Here is a 25,607-nt window from a genome sequence, read left to right on the forward strand (position 1 = left end):
AAAAGATGGGACCTTTAAACTATACTGCTGTAGTGATGAAACCTGTTTACACACACTGACCCCTCCTGGCTGCTAAGTAGCAATGCACCCCAGAGACAAAACACAGGCAGATGATTTTTATTCAAGTTTTTCTTCAGTTCTGAAGACACAGTGCACACTACCTGAAGACCCCTGCCGTCTCTGGTGTGGAGAACAGGACTGGTTATTCTTCATTCAGGGTGAACTGCAGGGTGACTGGATCAAACTAAGGATTCCATGTTACTGATAACCGTCTGCATCTCTGCATTAAAAAACACACTCAATTAAATGTCTCAAATAACATAAACTCTGCTAGTTAAAGACAGAAGGTAAAAAGTAAAATTCTGTACATGCTCACCGCAAAAGCAACTTTTGACATGTTTTTTATTTGTATGCACACACACACACACACACACACACACACACACACACACACACACACACACACACACACACACACACACACACACACACACACACACACACACACACACACACACACACACACACACACACACACAGTCTATTGTGCCTCCTCGGCCGGCTGTGGAGGTGGAGGTGTTCTGGGCCTCTGCTCCTCTGCTGCGGAGCTGCTGGAGTTGGCTGCTTCAGTCCCACTCTGGAGGAATTTGCGCAGGTCTTTGAGAGCAGGTTTGAGCAGCTGCACTAAGGCCAGCAGTGCGGCCTGGGTGCCCTCCAGCGCCTGGGCCTGTCTCTCCTGTGCGAAGGCCTGAGCTTCCTGAGAGTGCCGCATCATCTGCAGCAGCTCGTTCTGTCCCTCCATGTGCTGGGCGATCTGACGGATGTGCACGTTGGTGACCCTCTGCTCCTGCAGCAGGCGGGCGGAGTTGAGGGCGATGCGGCTCTTCAGCTCCTGAGGTTTGGCATGACTCTGAGGTGGAGGGGGAGAGGCCGCCAGCATCTCTACTGGAGCCTCAACGGCCGCCCCCACGGTGGGAGTTGAGTCACTCACAGTGGTTGTGCAGTACTCCACCACGCCTCCATCCTCCAGGGTGTGGAAAGTAGTTTCAGCTGGAAACAGAACAGAAAAGCTGCTTTAGTTATGAAGTGACTCAAACCCAAACTGAAACTCTAGTTGCATCTACGAACCCCAATTCCAATGAAGTTGGGACGTTGTGTAAAACTTAAATAAAAAGAGAATACAATGATTTGCAAATCCTTTGCGACCTATATTCAATGAAATACAGTACAAAGACAAGATAATAATGTTCAAACTGATAAACGTTGTGATTTTTTGCAAATATTCACTCATTTTGAATTTGAGGCCTGCAACACGTTCCAAATAGTCCAACAGTTGAAGAGCAACGTTTCTCAACGTACAATTGCAAGGAATGTAGGGAATTCATCATCTAAAGTCCATAATGTCATCAAAAGATTCAGAGAATCCGGAGCAACAACTGCACGTAAGCGGCAAGGCCGAAAACCAACATTGAATGCCGGTGACCTTCGATCCCTCAGGGGGCACTGCATTAAAACCATTATCATTCTGTGAAGGATATTACCATGTGGGCTCAGGAACACTTGGAACACCATTGTCAGTGAACACAGTATGTCACTACATCATAAGTGAAGGTTAAAATTAGGGATGTCCCGATCACCTTTTTTTGCTCCCGATCCGATTCCGATCATTTGATTTTGACAATCTGCCGATACCGATTTTCCCCGATCCGATCTTTATGCAATGCATTAAGAGAAAAAAAAGGTAACAGATAACGGCTGGTCATCCAACGCGATGAATTAAGCTATCTTGGCTGTTATTGTGTTGGCCTTTTCACTGTTCTGGGGCAGTTTATCTTTCCTTTTAAAAGTCTCTGAAAGTGTCGGTTGTTTCAGTGCCGTTACCTGAGTGGCCGCTGTGTACTCGCCGTGTTGTTGTTGGTGTTTGTTTCTCAGGTAGCGTATTAGATTGGTCGTGTTGAACGTAGCTCTGTTCTTTCCACCACGCTCTGCCTTGCAAACATTGCATCTGGCTGTTACACTGCCTTCGCTTTCAATTTTATAATACTTCCAAACTCCTGACATTTTCTCTGTCCCGACTCCCGAGTCACCAGCTGAACGTAGCCTCTCGTTAGCTTACTGCTACTATTAGACACTGTGATCGGCTCCGATCCCCGATCACGTGATCGGATCGGGACATCTCTAGTTAAAACTCTACCATGAAAAGCCAAAGCCATATATCAACATCACCCAGAAACGCCATGGGCTTCTCTGGGCCTGAGCTCATCTGAGATGGACTGACACAGATGCCCCTTTCACACCAACGCGTTTTCAGCTCCGGCTCGGAGCTGGAGCCTGAAAAGTGCCGGTTTTTCCTGTTCACACCGCAGCTGTACCGGCTCTTAGCTCCGGAATCGGGTTCACTTCCAGCTCCAAAAAATTGTCGGTCTAGAGGCAAGAGCTTTGGAGCTAAGAGGCGGCGTCGCTTACGTCTCTCTTACGTCGAGGCGTGCAGGAAACTAAACCCACCTCCCCTGAACATGGGTCGACTGTTATGCCTGCCTACAAGCAGTAGTGCTTATAAACACACTTTATAAAGTCAGGCAACACTAACCAGGCTTCGTGTGATTCTGTTTATTTGTACCTTACTTTGACCATCCGTTCACTGTTATCGATCATTGTGGAGAGAGGCAGACGTGTTGTTTTGTATTATTGCAGCTATCGGATGGAATCAATACATGGGCTGCACAGGTTGTCGTGTCCGACTATCACAAGTAGAATCATAATAAAAATACGCCGGTAAAATGTGCCTGTAGAAAACGGTTTATGCCACAATAGGATAGCAATAGCAAGTAGTCAGTTTAGCTTCGGTTGCTATGCCAACATCACCCGTTTTATACCAGAGAAACTTTCATAACAGCGTTGTGATACCAAACAGTGTCAATTCAGACTGACACACATTCACTTAGGCTAAGGGGAACTGGGGATATGCATCAGCTGCTTGTGTGAGTCGGACAGTGAATACTTTAGAGCGGCCGCTGCAGTGTGAGCTAACCGGGAGCTAACGGGAGAATAAACTCCCGTGGAAGAGCAGCACTGCAGCGGTCGGTAAATGCTGCAGAAACACATTAATAAACAATGAACCACGGCACTCTGGAGAAAAGCATAAGGTTGGAGAAGTCGTTATTTAATTTAATCTGGCTTTGTGTGATTAAAAGCAACACAATCATCGACCCGACGCAGTTCCCCGTTGTTGTTGTTGTTGTTGTTGTGAGCGCCGTAACGCCGTTGGGGAGGAAATCAGCGATGTAAACGGTGACGTCATGACGCAGCAGCGGCAGCGCCAGTCGGGCTCTGGGCGGTGTGAACAGAGTGGGAGCAGAAAAGCTCTAGCTCGGAGCTAGAAAGGGAAAAGCGCTGGTGTGAAAGCCGCAAGAGTGGGAAAGTGTTCTGTGGTCTGATGAGTCCACATTCTTAATTGTTTTTGGAAAACATGGACATCGTGTCCTCCGAGCCAAAGATTAAAAGGTCCATCCAGATTGTTATCAGCTTAAAGTTCAAAAGCCAGCATCTGTGATGATGGTATGGGGGTGTGTTAGTGCCCATGGCATGGGTAACTTGCACATCTGTGAAGGCACCAGCCATGCTGAAAGGTACAGACAGGTTTTGGAGCAACATATGCTGACATCCAAGCAACGTCTTTGTCAGGGATGTCCCTGCTTATTTCAGCAAGAGAATGCCAAGCCACATTTTGCACGTGCTATAACAGCATGGTAAAAGAGTGGGGGTACTAAACTGACAACTTCAGTGGAATTGGGGTTTGTACTATTCTCATGTCACTCAGCAGGTAGCTCAACATTACAGGAAATGTGTTTTCTTTCTGAGGTTGAGATCAGAAAAGAAAAAGTCTGGAGAGGCCTAAAGACCATCTCTGGCTACAAAGACCCAGACTCCCAGGTGTCCGGGGGGAGTCGGGACCATCAGTGGGCCAACGACTTGAACATTTTCTTCAATAGATTTGATCAGTCAGGCGTCCCTCCTAGCTGTGCAATATATACCTGGCTGCTATATCTCTCAGAACTGTTACAGGATGTGTATTTTGGAAATTATGAATTTTTATTTTTGAATTAATATTTTTTTAAGAATGCTTCTTGGTTAATTCAACTTATTAAACTGTCTTTGGCTCTTTTCTTGCTTTATTTTTCCGAGTGTATTCTGTTTGTTTTCAGTTATGCTGACCTGGGAAATATAAAGCTTTACATGTGCGTATGGATGTTTACTTAGAATGTTTCCACCTCCATGCTGACGGGGGGGGGGGTGGTGTTCTGGGGTTATCGTCAGCATCTCTCTTCCTCCAAACACGGCGTGTCCAGTTGACGCCAAAGATCTCGATGTTGGTCTCATCTGATCATTTCTTTGTAAGTCAAAGTCAACTTTATTGGCAATATTCCAGTTTGTGTGTACAGACAGAGAGTTCGAAATACCGTTTCCCACAATCCCGAATATAAAAACAAATGTATATAAAGATATGTGTGCAAATATGTATATATATACACAGTCAAAGAGACATTTTTACACATTAAGACCTTAATAAAAACTCAACAATCAATATGTACAAAACAACAGTCACTTCAATATTTTGAGAATGTACATTAGTGCAAGATTGTCCATAGCAGCGTAAAAAGTGTCTGGTGCTGGATTTGAGTGTCTGAGTGTGGGGGGGGAGAACACCGCCCACGGCAAGGCAATTGCAAATGGGTAAACTTACAAAATCGGCAAGGGATCAAATACTTATTTCCTCCACTGTATATGTTTACAAGTAAGTGTGTGTGTGTGTGTGTGTGTGTGTGTGTGTGTGTGTGTGTGTGTGTGTGTGTGTGTGTGTGTGTGTGTGTGTGTGTGTGTGTGTGTGTGTGTGTGTGTGTGTGTGTGTGTGTGTGTGTGTGTGTGTGTGTGTGTGTGTGTGTGTGTGTGTGTGTGTGTGTGTGTGTGTGTGTGTGTGTGTGTGTGTTTACTCGACCATGATGACATATGAACTGTATGATGCTTGGTAATCAGCCTTAATTTAACTCTAAATATATTATCCCTTAGATTTCTGTTACTGTTTTATTTATTTCATTTTTTACTTTGTTGTGATTTACCTATGCTATATCTAAAAATATAACTTTATATTCAGAAAATAGTGCGTCTGTTTAATTAAATAAGCCGATAAATAAGAAGTTTAAAAAGGGAAAAGAGAAGATGAGTACCACACTCCTGTCAGAGCTCAGCAGGTTTGAATTGGATGCTCATCCAAAGGGAAAAAAGATTTGATCCTGATAAAACATGTACGCTCTGCTTTGCTGGAATCACCATCGACAACAACATTATTATAACAGAACTGTATGTGTCTTGGTTTGCTAGAACTGCTGCTAAAAATCTGAAAACTAATTATTTTCATGGTGGGAGACCACAGGAAGCAAGTGAGGACTCACTCAGGCTCGTTCCTGTTTCATGGATGAGCGAAACACAAAGACCAGTGCCCCCTCACACACACCTCACATCCTTAGAAGACACATCTAACACATACTGTGTCACTCATAGTGACACAGTAATGACTGGAAGAACGTCATAAACGAGCACAATGTATTGAATGATGAAGTTAATATTGCTCTCATGATTTTAAATAATGGTTGTGATATTAGAGCTTTTTATAGAAATTAAGTACATTATTTTTTACATTTAATAAAAAAATACTAAATTATATGAATTTTAAAAAAGGTAGTTTTCTAAAATGATTCCAGTAAGGGATGCAAAGCCTTGAAATGTTACCTTTGTTTACTTTCACTTAACACCAACATGTTAGTCTTTGGTGGATGGGTCATATGCTAACAGTACATAACGACCAGAAAGCTTCATTAATGTTCACACAGACTGATAGTGTCACGTATATAATAATAAACGCACTTACCAGTCAGTGGCTTTGCTTCATCGCAGACTGTAGCTGAGCCCGCTGGAAGAGCTGAATGAAACACAGACAGCATGATGCAAACAAACAAACAAGCAATCCAAGAAAATAAGAAAGATAGGCTAAAATCTTCAAAAGCACATTTAGGATATTTTCTCCTAAAGGGGCTAAAATACTTAAGTGCCCTTTTAATTTAGGTTGGGAAAGGTTTTTAAAATAAAATATCAACCTGCGGACAGAAAAGCAGAAGAATTATATTTTAGCCACACATTTTTACTTCCTTTTTCAGTTGTTACGTCTTTACTTTTTTACTTGTGGTTTATTGGATCGTTTTTCCTTTTCAGAGTTTAAATATATAGATTTTTTTATTATTACTTAGAACATGTCTCCATAGTAACCTGTGATGAGGGCTTTGAGGGGGACCGATGCACTTCAATCCCTCTTGGTGTGGGAAGTATCAGATGCCCTTACACCGCAGACAGTGTCAGGTTTCATGCTTTGCTAAAACGCTACTGTACCGCATGTTTTCCACTGAAGGATATGTATTTGAGTGTTTATTGGGTTGTGTCTTCTATAATGCTTGTTCAGTGTTGTACACTCATCACGTTTTAAGCAATATTTATCACTGAGCTCTGGGGATGAATCCACTCAAAGGAAAGGAACTTGTCTTGCTTATTATAGCAGCATTGCCACTCATACTTACGGTGGACGAAGTACTCAGATATTGTACTAAAGTAAAAGTAGGAGTACCAGAGTGTAGGAATACTCTGCTAAGTAAAAGTCCTGAAATTAAAATGTTAATCGCAAAAGTAGATATAAAATATACTTATAGTAGGCTACCAAAAGTAAAACTACTCATTATGCAGATTGTCCCATTTCAAAATAATATATCCCAGGTCATTTGAATCACTTTGTATACTACAGGGTAGCTTGTGAATTTACTCCAGGTGTAACTAAGATCTGATTCAAGAGTTGATTAGGCTATATTTCACATCATTAATCAAAAGCTGTAAAGTAACTAAAGGTATTAAATAAATGTAGATAGAGTAACAGTACAATATATCATTTCCAATTTTAGTAGGGTTGAAGTCCAGTAGCAACACATTGAAAAATGGTACTTAAGTACAGTAGGCTACTGAGTAAATCTACTTAGTTACTGTACACTACTGCACACTAGTGTATCATGTGAACGCTCACAGTTCAACTTGTGAGGACTTACTCTCTGCCAGTGTGACGGTGGCGGCTGCGTTCACGGTGACAGGTAAACTTATATCAGCATCCGAGTCTCCTGCAGGCAGGCTGATGATGGTAGCCTCCCCCAGCAGGTTACAGATCCTCTGCTGCATCGCAGTGAGGATGACGGGGACTGGAGTGCAGTCAGCGGAGGTTCCCTCTATAGCAGCCCGCGCCTGGGCCACTTTCCGCCGGACCTCCGTCTTCATGTCCGACCACTTCTTCTTCACCTCGGGCAACTCTCTGGGACAGGTGGTGACAGCGTTTACCTTTTTCAGGATGTCCCCCCAAGCGTTATTCTTTGCCATGTGGGTGACTCCAGCGTTGAAGTGGTTAACCAATGTGTGCTTGTGTTTCTCTATTTCTTCCACAATAATTTCCACCTCTCTCTCCGAGAAATTCATTTTTCTTTTTTTCGCGGCTGATGCCATAATTGCACAAATGTCCCTTTTGGAGAGGTAATTGTGCGTATTGTACGCAAAAATAGTAGGATTTACTCAACTGATGTGCGCAACGTAATGGCTTCCAGAATCGGCTTCTTCTTCCGACAACAACGCTTACGTTAGCTGGGCGTGCCCTGTAGCCCCGCCCACAGACATCCCATTGGTTGGATATCTCTAGGTCATGCAACGATGACAACATCTAGGAAAGAAATCTCACACACGCACACACGTACACGTACACACACACATTACTTTGTTTTTATTTTTGTGAAACCTGCGTTATTTAGTTCTGCAATAACCAATACTGTATACTAATAGGTTATATCTTCCCCACCCCCATGTTGCTGTTGTTTGCTAGGTAACCACCAATATCAGGCATTGTAACAGAATTATCAGCAGGAATGTGGGTCTAATACGATCAATCACAGAATAATACTTTTTATATTTATTAACTCATAAATATACATTTAAAATGTGAAATTCATTTTGTAGTTACAAGTTAAGAGGAATCTTTAGAAACGTAAAAGAAAGATTGTTTTAATTTAACAAACTCATAGTTTGATAAGATCTTTAATTTATGCAACCACAACATAAAGATTATGTTATCCATCTGGAATGGAGTTATAATTTATAATATCGGATTTCTCAGCCTTCTTTAAACCTATTGAAGAGAAAGTATCCCCTAAAACAAGGTGCTAGGAGAAGGAAAGCGGTTTCGCGTTAGTAATCTGATGAGTGTTTATCCTGATTGTTTTGTTACTACTTTTTCTATTCTCTCAGGAATTTAAATAGGCTACCAGTCTACCTCTGCATTTTAAATTCGGTTTACATTACACATCTGAAACAAAAGATGGCGCCAGTATACGTTTTTCAGAATTCCATTCAATATCCTCATTTCCTATTCTAATCCTCAAATTCTCATTAATATGCTCATCTCCGTTTTCCAGTTGAGGTGACAAATTATTGACAAAAGGGCTATGTCTGTACAACTACTGGTCCTATGGTCTCCTAGAAAGAAGAAGTCAGCCGCCTGTCAGTCAGAGCAGTCTCTGGTCACACAGCAGCTCCCAGCACCCTTTGATGAAGTCACGCTGTAGTCTCGCGTTGTACAGCGAGACTTCTGGCGCAGCTCGCTCCCCGAGCCACAGTTTCTCTTCTCAGTCGGCAAGTTAACGGACTAAAATATCGGAATACATATCTTACTCATAACGGTCTTTATTGAGGAACATTTCTTCGTGTTTTGCGATATACAAGCTCGATATAGACTCTGACACTCAATGCTGTGAAGTCATTTAATGAATAAAAGGTAAGGCGCTGACAGGTCAGGATCCGTGTCTCCCTTAACCGGCTTTTAACGTCAACATTCAGGCTAACGTCACCCTAAATAGGCCAGCTTACTCGGCTAATGTATAAAGTGTTCTTGAAGATATTAACCATTTTCGTCTCAGGGAAACTCTGCAAATTGGTTTGGAGTGAAACGTCTGTTTTGTAGGCTTACCGGCTTCTGGTAGCTTATCCTTTCAGAACAGGCTGAAATGGAGGGACATGTGACGTGGTAGTCAGGGCTCGAATACACAGCTCGAGACACAGCGCTGGCCTTCAGTGCTCTCCGGCTGTTATCAGTACCGTACAGAGGTTAAAGCGTGGCGGACCGTGCCGGACACCTATGATACACCAGCAGGGTTCGTTGATGCCGTCCTTGCTCAGTGATGTATTCTGCCAGTGCCAATCAGGCGACACCCACCTAGGGGTCGACCCGGGCGGCGGGCACACTGAAGACCCCACCTCAACAGCCCCCCGGCAGCCCGGGGCCGGGGACCGGCACTCGGAGCCGGGTCAGTCAACGCATCAATGTGACACCTGTGGAGGGCCCGAGCAGGAGCACAGGCTGAAGGTTCTGTTCCAGGTCCTGGATGTGAACGGGGATGGAGGCATCTGTGTCAACGACCTGACTATTGGGCTGAAGAAGTTAGGAGTACACCGCACTGAACATGAGCTCAGGGTGAGTGCTTTCAACCGGCTGTTCTGTTTGTGTGTATACTGTCTCCTTGTTCATTGCCCACACTTCTATCTTACTTGTTCCCAGTGGTGTAAAGTAACTAAGTACATTTACTCGAGTACTGTACTCAAGTACAATTTAGAGGTACTTGGACTTTACATGAGAATCTCCCTTGTCTGCAACTTTGTACTTCTTCCCCACTAAAATTCAGAGGTGGAAGAAGTACTCAGATCTTGTACTTTAGTAAAAGTAGAAGTATCATAGTGTCAGGGTTTCCCACACATAGACTATACTTGGGCGGGCCGCCCAGGTATATTAACGGCCGCCCAAGTATATTTCGCGACCCATTTAGGTTTTGGTTTTTTTTATAATTTTTTTTTTTATAATTTTTTTTTTTATTCGTCCGTGACCACGACGCCATCTGCGATCGATTAACTTGTGGACAATGATCCCTCGCTCCCTTGCACTGATCTCGCCTCCTTCTGGCCTGTTAAGTGGCCTGCCTCACACAGGGTGACTAGCTGTCCACATGATGTGGCCTGCCGACATGGCCACTGTCATACAGATCATAAATCAAAGCCCTTGATTGGTCTCTGTGTGTCATTCAAGCTCGGATAACCTCAGCTCAGGTGAGGTAAAGGACTCTCTGAGTGTTTAGATAGTTCATTTAGTCTAAGTTCTCAGTGGGTCTCAAACGGTGTGGTCACCAGTTATGTAAACACATATTAAGGTGAAAAAAGGTAAGATACACTTTTAAAACTAGTCTTTGCTGCTGCCTCAAAGAGGAGCAGGGGGGAGAGGAGGGAGACGGGAGAGGCTGATTCAGGAGCACAGACACACTCGCAACTATAAATGAACCAAAACTAAATTTAATAAACAAGTTTCAGTGTTTTTTTCATATTGGAAATGGTATGTTATTGGTTATGGCCATGATTTTATGATTATTGAAATGTATACAGTTCTGTTTAATATAGGTGTTTCCATAGATCTAGTCTCTATATTTTCCCCTCAAAATGCATCAGATTGATGCATTTAACTCAAAAATAAAAAATAATTTCTTACCGGGGGGGCATGCCCCTGGACCCCCATAGAGAATTTGAGGTCGACCCCCACTGAAAATCACATGGATAGGTTCCTAAATACATTTATAAATACATTTATTTTATTAAATGGTAACCCATTTCCATATGTTCATGTGTGGGTAGTAGATTTAAACTATCGGGCTATCATTATGGGCCCTGCCTGTACCTGTTCGCTCTGCCATCACGTGAAGGGTCTGCTAACAAGCGACCAACAGAAAGGTTAATGTTGTTGCACGTCAACGGTCCGTCACAGCAGCTGATCTGATCTCTCTCTCGCGTCCGGTTAGACTTCACTCGCGTTTATGTCCAAATCTATCAGATCCAGCTAGTTCTAGTTAATGATATGACTGTCTGCTTATCAAAGGACATAAATAATAAGCGTTGCTTGGCAACGGCGTGTGGCCGCAAAGTATAGCGCAGCATTATGCATATGAGGGGTCAAAATCCCATGCTTATAAAATGCTCATATATTGTTTTCTCCTCATTCCCCACGCCCCAAAATAAATAAATATACTAATTTTAGGAAAAGTAAGGAAGTTTGAGCAGTGTGTGTTTTATATGAACAGAGTTACACATATTTCAAAACGCAGAGTGTAATAACTGCAGTTTGCCTCCCGGTCAGAAGGACAAAGCTCCTCAGTGAAGCTCGAGCCCATGTTTCACTGCATTAAGTACAACTTATTAAAAAGATCAGTTCAATGCAGCTAATGTCGTCTTAGTGTTATTGCTTGATGTTCAAATTGGTTTGCCATGAATTTAGTGATGGATTGTAAACATTTGAAATGTAGCATTGAAGTGTTTCTCAGTTACTGTTGTTGTTTTAATAACTCAGACACTGATGGTGCAGCGCTGTGCTGTACCTCTTTATATAGGCTGCTTGTCCCTAACAAATAGTGTTTGGGCTGATCAGGGGGACTTGGCTGACATTTTTCTTTCAAAGGGGGAACATTATTGAAAAAGGTTTGAGAACCACTGCTCTCTCGTATGGACGGTTCGTTCACACAAGGCCGTAACGGAACCGCGGAAACGGTGGGTAGATCTGCGGACGGGCTCCGGGGGGCCAAACGGCTCCGTGTGTACGCCCTATACGCCATAGCCCTGCCTCTCCCCGCCTCTCCTGCTCATCCCCGCGTCACCCACCTGTCATTGCTGATGTGTTTCGCCAACAACAATAACAGTGTTCCGAGTGTTTCGAGCCAGGTATCTCGCAGGACAGTGCACCCAGCAGGAGCCTCCAGCAGACCCCCCCCGCACGGTTCCCTCGGAGAGGTGGGTGTTTTCCATCTGCTGGTGGAGTACCGGGAGAACGTCCTGCTCGGGAGCCAGGCTCAGAGTTAGTGGCTGTGGGTGCGGTGCACCTGCCTTTTACAGCAGGAGCACACGCTCGCCTCGGGAGGGAGAGAAGAGAAACGGAGCCCTGCTCTCCGCACCTCAGCTGCTCCTCTACCACAACCATCAGCAACACGTGGACATGGAGAACTACATGAACTACATGTTGCTAAATCCACCGCAGAGAATAAACAGAATGGCAACCAGGCAACCATGGCAACCATGCTATTAGGTATAAGAGGTTGTCCCTTGTTTGTGCCCTAACTGATTATTATAGAGACATAATGATATCCATTTTACATACTGTAGCTGAAATCACCTTTTTAATTACGTCACACATTCCTACCAATGAACTGACACTACTGAGTGTCGTCACAGACCCGTAGTTTAACCGTAGTTTACCCTTGTTTTTGTAATCCTGCCTTTCTACCTAGAATGAAGAATTGTTAGTATTTGGACCTTGTTTTCATTTTGCTTGCCTCAGTGTAGGAGGAGAACTACAACTGTTCAAACTCTATCTGCACCTACACTTTCAACTGTATAAACTCTATTTTACTTTAATGGATGAATTTGACATTTGTAGGCGATGACACGCTGGTTAGTACCTTGGGATTGGTTTCCTCACACAGCTTCATACGACAAAGAATGGTGAGATATCAAGGTTACTGTCTGGGACGGGTGTTAGGAGTTCTGCTTTAAAGGAGGGCGGCCAATCAGATACACAATTCACAGACCCAGCACTGTTTGCTCTGACTTCCAGACTCTTTCATGTACTAGTTCATGTACTAGTTCATGTACTCTGTGATCTTGAGTCCTTTCTGAGAAAGTTTGTTTATTCCTAATGAATACTCAAAGACAACTTCTTGAGTAGATTGACTTTGTTGGATAGCATCATTTCTACCACAACACTTGAAGAGAAGACATAATACTTTTTGAATGCAGTGCAAGAGATATTCAGAGTTATGCTTCCAAGCCAATTAGGCCAACATTTTAAGTAGATCTTCTAACTTTTTCAATGGACGACAATGTCATGTTTTATGTTACAAAAAAGGTTCTCAATTCAAATTTCACAGCATAAATATAGCAGCCAACTATTAAGCTATGTAATGATAAATGGTGAATGTGAATTGACTCCACGAGAGGCAGATGTTGTTGTCCCTTCACCGGCTTGGAAGGAAAGGAATTGGAAAAGAAAGAGAATTTAGCGCACACATGTCCGTGGCCTTAAACTGGAGGAGCCCTGGTGAACATTGTTTTTACCAGAAATGATTATCTGACTGCTGTTTCACATCTTCTAGCGTTCCTATTGAACTGTCCATCGCCATATGTGTACAATGAACTGTGTTTTCATTCCTTACCTCAGTACAAATGAATCATTCTGCAATGGGCTCTGTATGTCATTTAACACAAGTGATCATGGTTTACAGAGTTCATGCATAGATGGTGAGATCAGTGATGACAGTTACAAGAATGTGATCTTTGGAGCGTCCAATGTCTAAAGCCTTACATGTAGTGCCGTCCATAAAACCCTTCCTCTTCCTGTCATACAGGCTGACTGGAGGCTAAGTTCACAAAGAGATCAAATACCTTTCTCCATGAGGCACAGTCTGCAGGCCTGCTCCTCCTCCTCCTCCTCCTCCTCCTCCTCCTCCTCCTCCTCCTCCTCCTCCTCCTCCTCCTCGATAATCTAATGCAGTCAGTGAACCACAGACGGCAGCACCCCCCACCACAGAGGGCAGCACCCCCCACCACAGGCGGCTGCACCCTCCACCACAGGCGGCTGCACCCCCCACCACAGGCGGCTGCACCCCCCACCACAGGCGGCAGCACCCCCCACCACAGACGGCAGCACCCCCCACCACAGACGGCAGCACCCCCCACCACAGACGGCTGCACCCCCCACGACAGAGGGCAGCACCCCCCACCACAGAGGGCTGCTCTCAAAGACCCGTAGGACAACTGGGCATTTTGATAAAAGACATAGATTGAGCAGTGAGTCGTTTACTGCTTAATACAAATAGTCACACAAAGTCTCAAAGACCTCTTCCCAGTTTCAATAATTCACTGAATCAAAAAAATGCTCAGAGAAATTCTCCCCTGGTTTAAAAAAACAAAGTGTGTGCTCTTTGGACATAGGCTTATAATACCTCTACCAACACAAAGTGGACTAGAGCTGAGTCGTGAGAGACAACCGTGAGTAGATCTGTGACAGTGACACTTTAAGGACTTAATATACTTGAGGGGTTTGCTTACATCATAGACAGAATTTAGTCCAAAAACTTAATTGTTACTTTTTAATTTAAAACTAAAACAGGGGAAAGTGTTCAACCTCTCCCATTGCCTAAAGGTTTTTCTAGATCAACACATGGCTGGTTTTGGTTGTAGAATTTGATAAAAATAAAAAATTGGAATAGGTAGAAACTGAGATGTGATATCTCTCATGCTAGGTAGAGCCTGGTTGCAGTATGTGAGCGTCGGGACCTGCATAGGTGTTTTGCTGGACATATAAGAGAGATGCTTGAGAGGTTATTGACAGAGAGAGTTTCTTTCTGTCGATAACCAATCCCTCCTGGGTCAGTGTCTCGACTGGCAGTGCAGTCCATGAAACAGACCTGCAGACAGCAGCTGGAAGTCTTGAGCCATTTAAGAAAATCCTGTAGTTTTCACAGCGGGAGGAACCCTGTACGTGTTCAGATACGGCTGAGCTCTGATGTCGGTGGATGGGTTCGCCTGCTGGATGCTGACTGAGCCTGCAATGACTCAGGAGGAGGAGGAGGGAGGGGGGCATCAGTCAGCACATTTCTGCTGTGAGGGAGGGGCTGCTGAGGGGAACCCTGCTCTCACTCCGCCCACTCCTTCTTCTCTGGTTAAAGATTGATGGCATGAATTAGTTTCCATGCAGCAATCCTTTCCTCCATTGGCTGAGAGGCTCATTCCACGGCTTGACGATTGAACCTGCTCGTATGGGCTGCAGTGATTGGTCGGGCTCAGCTGCAGTGAGGATGCAGGTTTCTGCAGGTTCTCTTTACTGCATCTCTTTGGCTGCTGCTAGTGAAGCCGGCCAAATGGCTAATCCTGACTGCTGGTGCTGCTACAAATAATTCATCAATCCAACAAGAAGTACTTGCAGTTCGAAGTGCTGGGTCATTCCTCAGTAACACAGCAAGAGTTGGATATGAGAATTTAGTTTTTATCCTGCTGGTTTTTTGTACCTCTGTCGACCTGAGCCTGGCTGTCTGTCAACCGAGTGATGTAATGAGAAAAGATCCAGTAAGAAGACCCTGAGCTAGACCAGTGAGGTGGAGGAAAGAGGAGAACCAGTGCCACGCTGTCCTCAGCTGACCTTTGCACACCTTTCTGCCATTGCATGTCTCTGATTTCAGCCGGCAGCACAGTGAAGTTGTGTTGCTGTGACACAGTTAGTCCCAGCTTGAGTGTGATAGAGGGGATGCTTACTTTCCTGTGCCAGAGGCTCCTTGGCAGGACGCAGTGTCAGCCTGCTGATCCTCAGCTGCCAGGGGAGAAAGAGACGGAGGCCGCTGGGAACTGCAGGGAGGAAGATACTGTGCCCTCCTTGGACAGTAAAGAAATCAGCAGGACTGACCGTCCCAAGAAGAACACCGTATATATCCTTGTGGCACCTCCTACGGCTCTTCAGCAGGTAGGGTCACGCAGGACACTGGACTTCTGACCTTTCTATCATCACTAACATTAGGACAGAGCTTCAAATTGTCCTGTGAGATTTCTCGACATCTCCTGGATGTGACATTTCAGAGCAATGCTGTTCCCAAGTACAGCCTCCCAGAGCTGCTGGTCTCAGTGCTGTGGGTCTCTGTGTACCCAGTGCTGCCTCACTGAGCTGCTGGTCTCAGTGCTGTGGGTCTCTGTGTACCCAGTGCTGGCTCACTGAGCTGCTGGTCTCAGTGCTGTGGGTCTCTGTACCCAGTACAGCCTCCCAGCTGCTGGTCTCAGTGCTGTGGGTCTCTGTGTACCCAGTGCTGGCTCACTGAGCTGCTGGTCTCAGTGCTGTGGGTCTCTGTGTACCCAGTGCTGGCTCCCAGAGCTGCTGGTCTCAGTGCTGTGGGTCTCTGTGTACCCAGTGCTGGCTCACTGAGCTAAAGGCTATTTTCCAGAGACACATTGCTCTGTACTCAGACATCGACACCTGGAAAGCACAGAGTGCAAACACTCTTAACTGAACAGCTCTACTGAAGCTGCAATAGGTACCACAGTTAGAGCAGTCAACACACAGCGGAACGGCTTATGCTTTAGAACAGGGCTGTCAAACTCTATTTCATCTCGGGCTACATCAGCATTATGGTTGCACTCAAAGGGCCGGTTGTAACTTTAAGACTATATAAAAATACATATATAAATATTTTATATATTTAAAATAATGTATTATATTACTTTATTGCCTCTGCATTGGATTATTATCGGATAGGGAAAAAGCTTCATAGATAACTACGTCTGAAAGAAGAAGTCTAGGGCAAATAAGTGCAAGTCTCTTCAGTGAGAATGTCACAAAATTATTTTAAAAGAAAAGCCAAATTCTGAAAAAAAGTTACAGTAAAATAAAAAATCTAATGTAAGATGCATTGTGGGACATGTAGTTTATGGACATCGTGCATCTGTAAATCGGCCTGTAACCGTATAATAAACATATTACATTCTTTCAGAGCTCTTGCGGGCCACATGAAATGAAGTCGCGGGCCGGATTTGGCCCCCGGGCCTTGAGTTTGACACCCCTGCTTTAGAAGATCAATATAGTGCCTATTGGTGTACCTATCAGCACTTGATAGATTTGATTAGGGCTGTTGAAATGTGCATCATACAATTGATACAATCAGTATGGCTGCTTTTCATTAGTGTAGTCCCATCTGTGCTCTGATGATGCTTTTCAGGGATATGCCACAAAGAGAAAACAATCTTTCTTTATTGGAGTCCTTGAGCTTACATTTACACAGTGGAGGAAACCTCGTGTGTCTGTGTCTATATGTCCCAGGATCTGACTGAGCCCACAACGAGTTTGACTACTTGTTAAGGATTGGGGGCTTTGCCAGTACAAGGTGTTGTCAGTTGTACCGTGATAACATGTGGTTACTTTCAAGACAAATGTGCAGTCAGTAGCTAATCAAGAGTGCTGCCATACAGTTGAAGCCAGTTGTTTGACCGATGGACTCGTCTCCTTCCTGTGAGTTAGCTGTGCACATGGTTGTTTGTCCTCCTGGCTGACAGCACTAATGATTTGGGAAAGTGTTGCTCAGGTGCACTCTGTGGAATACAGCAACATGTAGAGTACCAGCTGTTCCTTCCCTCAGGCCGCCATTACCTGTCTGTGTGCATTCATGCTCCAGCTCACGGCTAGTCCCTGTAGAAAAAGATCCTCCCAGTTGCTTTAGCGGGCTGTATTGGCAGAACACGGCAGGGACGGTCTCAGAGTACAGGTGAGCTGAGATGTGTGATGGCTGTAAAGTGGTCTGAACTGCAGGCTGCGTCAACATTGCACAGATGACAGGAGATGGTGGAAGCTTCCACTCTGACCTTCTGTGTGTCACTCTGTTACAGCCCCTGTATGTAGCTAATGCCACCAGCACTACTGAGAAGCAGCCCCTCAAGAGCTTCTCTTCTCTGCCTACAGAAAATAGTGAAGGCAGGAGACAAGGACCTGGACGGACAGTTGGACTTTGAAGAGTTTGTCCATTATCTCAGAGACCACGAGAAGAAACTCCGGCTGGTCTTCAAGAGTCTCGACAAGAAGAACGATGGTAAGGAATCTTCTTAGAATGTGTGTGAAAACAGATCACACTGAAGTATTGCATAATGAAGTATTGCACGAGAGGAGCAGAGCTTCCAGTCTAACCTCCAGACCTGTTTTGTGATGTAGGCCGGATTGACTCGCAAGAAATCATGCAGTCTCTGCGGGACCTGGGGGTGGTCATCTCCGAGGAACAGTCTGACCAGATCCTCAGAAGGTGTGTGTGTGTGTGTGTGTGTGTGTGTGTGTGTGTGTGTGTGTGTGTGTGTGTGTGTGTGTGTGTGTGTGTGTGTGTGTGTGTGTGTGTGTGTGTGTGTGTGTGTGTGTGTGTGTGTGTGTGTGTGTGTGTGTGTGTGTGTGTGTGTGTGTGTGTGTGTGTGTGTGTGTGTGTGTGTGTGTGTGTGTGTGTGTGTGTGTGTGTGTGTGTGTGTGTGTGTGTGTGTGTGTGTGTGTGTGTGTGTGTGTGTGTGTGTGTGTGTGTGTGTGTGTGTGTGTGTGTGTGTGTGTGTGTGTGTGTGTGTGTGGGCACCTGCCTCTGTGTGACCTTGTCCCTCTAACCACCTCCCGTCTGTCTGTTCTTCTCTCTGGGTGCTCTCAGAATATGGAGGGCTCATATCTGGGCCCCTATCTTGTAGTAAGTAGCTTCTATAGTGTTCCTCGTCAGTGCTAATCAGTGACTGCCATGTATTTAGCTGTTTCAGAATGACCCATGGAACGACTAAGACATGCTGTGTTAAAGCAGAGTCAGGCGCAGAGTGCGAGCCAAGCATCCTGCAGCAACAGAATGCACTTCACTCATAGATGCTTGTTCTTCTCTTTGGGTCACAGTAGCACTGCTTTGGAGAAGTAACCGTGCATGTGAGCAGACTGCCATCTTTGTTCTTTCTACTCGAAAACGGTCAGATTCTTAAAACTGTTTTATTTTCCTAGTATGGACAAAAATGGCACAATGACTATTGACTGGAATGAGTGGCGGGATTATCACCTCCTCCATCCAGCGGACAACATTCCTGAGATCATCCTCCACTGGAAACACTCCACGGTACACTCTGCTTCCAAGCCAACATTACGAGTCAAATGTCTTCCCTCCTGCTGAAGTATACCGAGTGAATGAGTGTGAGCAAAGAAGACCAAGAAGCAGTGTGTCTCAGGGTGTCACGTTAGAAATGATGAAACTATAGAAACATAAATAAGCGGGCTCTAAGAGATGCTAACTGTATTAGCTTGCTTACCCTGAGATATGTCCTCCTCACCTACCGCCCTCAGAAAGTAAGAATTAACCCCATGAACAATATTTAGCTTTGAACGGAGCCTTGTTTCAGCTTCTGGAATTTAATAATGAATTCTAATAATGATAACACTGAATCCTTTGTTAAGCCCAATGCAGGATAGCACAGACCCCATACCACAGACATGTTCATACAGCCGTTTAACTGTGTCACACGGCACCGGCACATCGGCGTGCTGATCAGAGAGGGTGTGTGAGGGGCGGTGCCACACAAAGCTTTGCTCACGTTGGCTGTCTCCCCTCTATCATCAGCACTTAACCCAGAGGCATGTTTCTCTTTGACTAGTCCTGTGAGGGGACCCAGACATGCAGCTCATGTCCCCCCAGTAGAGACTTGCCTCTGCTGGTGCGTGCCGTGCACTACATCAAACTAATATTGTATCTCAATATCTATAGAAATACAGAAATAGCAGCATCTGTGTTTGATGGTATGAGTATGGTGCACACTAACACCTTTACACTCTGCTCCCCCCTCAGATCTTTGATGTCGGTGAGAGTGTGTTGGTCCCTGATGAGTTCACAGCGGAAGAGAAGAAAACGGGAATGTTGTGGCGACACCTAGTGGCTGGAGGCGGAGCGGGCGCTGTGTCTCGGACCTGTACTGCACCACTGGACCGGCTCAAAGTACTCATGCAGGTAAAGCACGACACCCTGACGACTTCACTAAACAAACGGAAGATATTGAGCGGTCCCAGTGTGAAGACAAGTGCACTGTGTTTCCAGGTGCACTCCTCCAAGAGCAACAGCATGCGTATCTCTGGAGGCTTCATGCAGATGATCCGGGAGGGAGGCGTGAGGTCACTGTGGCGAGGCAACGGCATCAACGTCCTTAAAATCGCCCCCGAGTCTGCCATTAAGTTCATGGCCTACGAACAGGTGTGCAGCAACACAGCACTGACCCAATACGAGCTGTCTTTCCCTCACATGCTGTGCTGTTGCATGACGTAAACATTCCTGTCCGTCAGATCAAGCGACTGATGGGAAGTAACCAGGAGACGCTGGGCATTGCGGAGCGGCTGGTGGCCGGCTCTCTGGCTGGAGCCTTCGCTCAGAGCAGCATCTACCCCATGGAGGTTAGAGACCAGGGTCACTAATGCTGCCAGAGACCTCGCCAACAACACAATTCTATTCATGTTGTCACTGTTGTGTAGCAACTTGTGTTGTTTTTTTGTATGCAGAAAGTGGATTATTTTTGTATTGCGACTGACTGCCCATTTGAACTTTTAGCCTTGAAACCGTCATGTGAAACTGTACTGTGACCTCCTCTCTGGAGGACTCAGATGTTCACACGCACTCACAGACCTCCAGTCATGCACAAAGTGTGAGCAGTCCTTTTATGTGAATGAGGTTCATAACACCATAGCTATTTAAATGTGACGGAGAATGCACGGCATATATATAACAGTCTGTCTGTTGGACAAAGTGGTTTTTCCTTCCCCTGTCAGAAGGCCTGACGACCCTCTCTGTCCTCTCGCTCAGGTCCTGAAGACACGCTTAGCTCTGAGGAAGACGGGCCAGTACTCGGGCATCGTGCATTGTGCCAAACAGATCTTTCAGAAGGAGGGGGCGGCTGCCTTCTACAAGGGCTACGTCCCCAACATGCTGGGCATCATCCCCTACGCTGGCATCGACCTGGCAGTCTATGAGGTGTGTGGTGCTTGTCCTTCTGATGGCCTGTGGGTACAGCTGTCCCTGAGTCTGGTGGATTCTGTCCGGATGCTGCGGCACTGCCTGCCAACGGGAGCAGGCCGTTTGTTGCTGGGGTGATGGTGATGATACCTTCTCTTTGTCGTATGCTTGAAAGTGACCGCTGTCCTCCCCTCTGCAGACTCTGAAGAATTACTGGCTGCAGCGCTTCGCCACAGACAGCGCTGACCCGGGGGTGTTCGTGCTGCTGGCCTGCGGCACCACCTCCTGCACCTGTGGCCAGCTGTCCAGCTACCCCCTGGCCCTGGTCCGCACTCGGATGCAGGCACAAGGTCAGTCCCTGCAGAACTCTCCTGCACTGTACACAGTGGTGGAAGGTAACAAGTATATTTACCCAAGTATTGTACTCAAGTACTTTTTTGTACACATTTGTACTGTACTTGAGTATTTAATTTTAATGCCACTTTATACTTTTACTATGCTACATTTCAGAGGAAAATATTGCACTTTTTACGATAAACATTTACTAGTTACTTTGTACATGTGCAAATGTGCTAATATGGCATAATGCAATACGGTACTACTAATCTACGCAGTATTTCACGTGTCAAAATGTGGTCCACAACGACAAACTACAATACTTAAATGCTCTTGAAAGTATAAAACATTATATATAATTACTATAACAAAGTACTAAGATCTATTCTGCATAAAAAGTACTTTTACTGTTGATATAATGCATTTAGTTGATAATACTAATTTTGTACTTTTACTAAAGTAAAGGATATGGGTTATTCTTCCAACACTGACAGCTGCTGTCTGTTGTATACACGTATAAATATATGATCAGGTTCAGCCCCATCCATTATTCTTATTAGTCAGTACTTTTTGTAAGGACTGTACCTATTGCTACAACATTTTAGTTTCTTAAATCTTTCTTACTAGAGCTGGACATAAGTCGTTTCTTATATCAATTTTCCAAAAGTCTTAAAAATGCTAGTACATGGAAAGTAGGACTTTATGAATCCTACCCACAGTATGAGGTAACAGTAGCTAGTGCATGTACGAGTACAACACATGTTGCAGGTGCAAGTAGATTCCAAAAGATGCTAATGGTAATGAAAGATATAAGAGCTAGAACTAAAATAAGAATACAGTTCTAAATGTAAAGTTGAAAATATTCACAGGTTGAAGGTAACTAAGTAGTTTTACTCCAGAACTTTACTTGTGGGGAGTTGTACTTAAAGGTCCAGGTTGGAGCATCTGTGGTGTTCAGGAGTGGACATGTTGCATCAGCCTGTCTCCTCTGTCTCCCTCAGCTACCCAGCAAGGGGGCCCTCAGATGACCATGAGCACCCTGTTCAGACACATCATTAAGACCGAGGGGCCCTTGGGACTCTACCGGGGCCTGGCTCCCAACTTCATGAAGGTCATTCCATCAGTCAGCATCAGCTATGTGGTCTACGAGTACCTCAAGGTCCAACTGGGGGTCCAGTCAAAGTGAGGAGGGCTCAGGCTGGAGGCTTTATGCGTTTGTTTTGAGCTGAAGATTTGCTGCGTTGGCCTCCACGAAACAAGCAGCTGACACTCAACATATTCAGATCGCATCGTGAAATATCAGGGTTTGAAAGATACAGGTGAGGTGAATGAGAACCTGGAGGCAGAGAGGGTGATGAAGACTCATTGGAGTTGCTCTTTTAACTACAATTATCTTGCGCAATTCAGGGGACAAATGTTTACATTAAATCCATGGCAGTAGTTTCTGGGGTACCGGCAACTGGCCAATGACGTGTCAGGAGCTCCTGCTCAGAGTGAAGGAGGAACGTTTGTCTTAAAGGGCTCTGCTATCGCACATCACAAACACCATTCATGTTTCCTTCATATCACGTGTGCTCTCAGGCTCTCTGAGTGGGCCGCTTGCTGCAGCCACACGGACCACGAGACAGTAGCTGTAGTTTAGTCATTCATACGCACACAAGACTGAATCAGGACCATAACGTTGTTTATGGAACATAACATTTCCTTTTTGTTTTCCAAGGCCCACTGCTCCTTGAGTTGCTTTAGATCCATGCAGATCCATTCAGTGGGCTGTTTAGGGAGTGAGATGTGAGCCAGCAGGAAAGCAGCAACATGTCTCCTCATCTGTTTAACAATGATACTCTGGACAGCATGTTTTTAGCATTATATTGTGTGCTTTTTGACCTTATTATTCAGTCCAGAACAGGAGAGACAGGAAGGGGAGGACATGCAGCATGTGTGCTGTTAAGGGAAACATTGTGAGATTAAGTGACACTGCATTCTGTATTTTGAAGAAGTAGCAGTATAACATGTTGAGTTTAGTGTCCCTCCTATGGGTGTGTACTCATGGGACACACCTGCATTCTTCCTTACTCCTGTACAGAAGATCAGTTATCATGTTTTCTTTTGAAGCAGGCCCCCTCTGTTCAGGTTTCAAATGAGTCATCAGGAAGAAATGTGTTAGCTCGTGACATTTGAATATTTCACCAGCTTGTCGGCTGGAGACATTTCTATTCTTTCTTGTACGAAGTGAATACAAGTGCTTCTTGACCTGCTGCAGCTCTGACTGAAGCTGCACATCCACCAGTGCCTTGTGTGCCTCTTACTTAAATGCACTTGAACACTATGAGAGGGGAAGTCTGTGGAACATTGAATGCACTTTAAGGTACTCCGCTTTAACTCCTGATTTTATTATTATTAATGTATTTATGTATTTATTTTTACAAAAAAGGATTCATGACTGCATTTGTGATATATTGGTTATGCTGAATAAATAATATACAAGTCTCTTTGATTTCAGAGTATTCCGTGGTCTTGGTGAAAATCTGAGAACTGGAAGTAATAGAAGTAATCTGACATGGTTTCAAAGAAATAGAATGTTCAATACAAAGTTAAAGGAAACAATAATGTGATTAAGTGGAGTAGAATATTTAAATCAACCAATATTTTTGTGTAATAGTTGGAAAATGATTAAAACTGAACTAATTATTGGGAAATGTGTTTGTGTCATCATTGATATGTTGTCATGTGTAAATGCAGTTGCAACCACAGTATCAACACACACATATCTATATGTCCCTCTCCACATACAGTCCCCTCCAAAGCTATTGGAACAGCGAGGCCAACTGCTTTATTTGAGCTGTACACTGAAAACAATTAGTTTTGACATCAGAAGATGAATATGAGACAAAAGGTCAGTATTTCAGCTTTAACTCCGGGTATTTACATCTAGATCTGTTAAACAACTGAGAAGAAAGCATCTTTTGTTTAAACCCACCCATTTTTCATGTGAGCAAAAGTATAGGAACAGAGACTTTAAGTGAATAATACTTAATATCTAGTTGCAAATCCGTTGCTTGCAATAACTGCATCAAGCCTGCGACCCATTGACATCACCAGGGCTGGACTGGGACAATAAGTCAGGCTGGGAATTACACACCCAGCCAGGCCACTACCAGTTTTCTTTTGTGCCATTTTCCTGGATTTATTTGTCAATATTTACAGCGTTGCTGCCCGTAGTGATAGCCCTAAACTTTAAATCTACTACCCAGAATAAACATATGGACATGGGTTACTTTTTTTTTTTTAAAGTGCAAATCTATTTAGGAACCTATCCATGTGAACATATTTTAAGTGGAGGAGGACCTCGAATCCTCTAGGGGGGTCCGGGGGCATGCTCCCCCGGTAAGATTTTTGTTTTTAAATGTTGGACTTAAATGCATCAATCTGGTGCACTTTGAGGGGGAAATAAAGAGACTACACCCATATGAAACAGAACTGTATACATTTAAATAATCATAAAATCATAAGAACATGGCCATAACCAATAACATACAATATCCAATATGAAAAAACATTGAAACATGTTTATTTATTTGTTTTTGGTTCATTTATAGTTGTGAGTGTGTCTGTGCTCCTGAACCAGCCTCTCCTGTCTCCCCCCTCTCCCCCCTGCTCCTCTTTGAGGCAGCAGCAAAGACTAGTTTTAGCTCTCAACAAGTTGTTAAAGTTTATCTTACATTTTTTCACCTAGTTAACATTTTATTATTTATTATTCATGCATATTTTACTACTTCAAATGGAGATATGTGTTTACATAAATGGTGACCAAACCGTTTGAGACCCACTGAGATAACTTAGACAAAGTTAACTATCTAAACACTCAAGAGTCCTTTACCTCACTGAGCTGTAGTTATCAGCCTCTCAGTCTGACAGCAGATGACTCTCCCCCACCATTTGCTAGCGCAGCTATCTAGCAGTAGCACCAGATGCTAACAACAACAATACACGTAACCGTGTGCGCGCTTACTCTCTCTCTCTCTCGCGCCACACATACACACACCCTCCCGAGCTTGAATGACACACAGAGACCAATCGAGGGCATTAGTGTATGATCTGTGTGAAAGTGGCCATGTCCGCAGGCCACATCATGTAGACAGCCAGTCACCCTCTGTGAGGCAGAGTCAGACCCACATTTGCGCAGCGTTGCGTTCACAATACATACATAAAAAAAAGATTCCTCATGCCAGCAGGCCACTTAGCAAACCAGGCCATCGGGAAACCTCCCGGGGTCCTTCTCACTTCGGTTAAATGGATTCCTTGCTTCCCTCACTTGCGTCATTTCCCTGCGACTAGTCCCTCCCTCCAGGGAAGCATGGCGAGACGCAAGGAAACCACGAGAAGCAGGGAAATTAGTTTTAAGAGTAATAGAGAACCGCAGTGACGCGTCCTAAACCCGGAAGTAAGTTAGCATTTTTAGCACTTCCGGTTCCTTCGTCAAAAAAGCAATGTATTTTCTCCATAGGGTTTTGGAAAATAGCTCGAAATAAGGTCTGTGGTTGACACAAATTTAAGAGATAAATCACGTTTTGTTCTACGACAGTAGAT

The 25,607-nt window shown here is 44.5% G+C and overlaps 2 protein-coding genes across 3 annotated transcripts; one reads left to right on the forward strand and one right to left on the reverse strand.

Annotated features, from left to right (window-relative positions):
• Nucleotides 1–101: 101 nt before the first annotated feature.
• Nucleotides 102–7,692, reverse strand: naif1 (nuclear apoptosis inducing factor 1). Its single transcript, XM_034096277.2, has 3 exons — nucleotides 7,143–7,692; nucleotides 5,927–5,977; nucleotides 102–1,050 (listed from the first exon to the last, which is right to left on the reverse strand). The coding sequence occupies exons 1-3, from the start codon at nucleotides 7,585–7,587 to the stop codon at nucleotides 542–544; spliced, it is 1,005 nt and encodes a 334-aa protein (XP_033952168.1). The 5' UTR covers nucleotides 7,588–7,692; the 3' UTR covers nucleotides 102–541.
• A 948-nt stretch (nucleotides 7,693–8,640) lies between these two features.
• Nucleotides 8,641–23,709, forward strand: slc25a25b (solute carrier family 25 member 25b). 2 transcript variants are annotated; one of them, XM_034096212.2, is made up of 11 exons: nucleotides 8,641–9,601; nucleotides 17,651–17,777; nucleotides 17,897–17,984; nucleotides 18,366–18,401; nucleotides 18,698–18,809; nucleotides 19,533–19,691; nucleotides 19,779–19,931; nucleotides 20,021–20,128; nucleotides 20,535–20,702; nucleotides 20,884–21,034; nucleotides 22,022–23,709. In XM_034096212.2, the coding sequence occupies exons 1-11, from the start codon at nucleotides 9,266–9,268 to the stop codon at nucleotides 22,204–22,206; spliced, it is 1,623 nt and encodes a 540-aa protein (XP_033952103.1). In that variant the 5' UTR covers nucleotides 8,641–9,265; the 3' UTR covers nucleotides 22,207–23,709. The 2 variants fall into 2 exon arrangements, with proteins under 2 accessions (XP_033952103.1, XP_033952104.1); XM_034096213.2 differs by lacking the exon at nucleotides 18,366–18,401 and having other exon boundaries at nucleotides 8,642–9,601.
• The last annotated feature ends 1,898 nt before the right edge of the window (nucleotides 23,710–25,607 follow it).

This window comes from Pseudochaenichthys georgianus, chromosome 12, assembly GCF_902827115.2.
Source record: "Pseudochaenichthys georgianus chromosome 12, fPseGeo1.2, whole genome shotgun sequence".
NCBI lineage: Eukaryota > Metazoa > Chordata > Actinopteri > Perciformes > Channichthyidae > Pseudochaenichthys > Pseudochaenichthys georgianus.

Coding starts and splice junctions, on each gene's coding strand:
- naif1 (XM_034096277.2), bottom strand. CDS start 7,587: ATGGCATCAGCCGCGAAAAAAAGAAAAATGAATTTCTCGGAGAGAGAG. Junction 5,978..7,142: donor CACCGTCACACTGGCAGAGA/GTAAGTCCTCAC, acceptor TGTTTCATTCAG/CTCTTCCAGCGGGCTCAGCT. Junction 1,051..5,926: donor TGAAGCAAAGCCACTGACTG/GTAAGTGCGTTT, acceptor TTCTGTTTCCAG/CTGAAACTACTTTCCACACC.
- slc25a25b (XM_034096212.2), top strand. CDS start 9,266: ATGATACACCAGCAGGGTTCGTTGATGCCGTCCTTGCTCAGTGATGTA. Junction 19,692..19,778: donor GGCTCAAAGTACTCATGCAG/GTAAAGCACGAC, acceptor CTGTGTTTCCAG/GTGCACTCCTCCAAGAGCAA. Junction 21,035..22,021: donor CACTCGGATGCAGGCACAAG/GTCAGTCCCTGC, acceptor TGTCTCCCTCAG/CTACCCAGCAAGGGGGCCCT.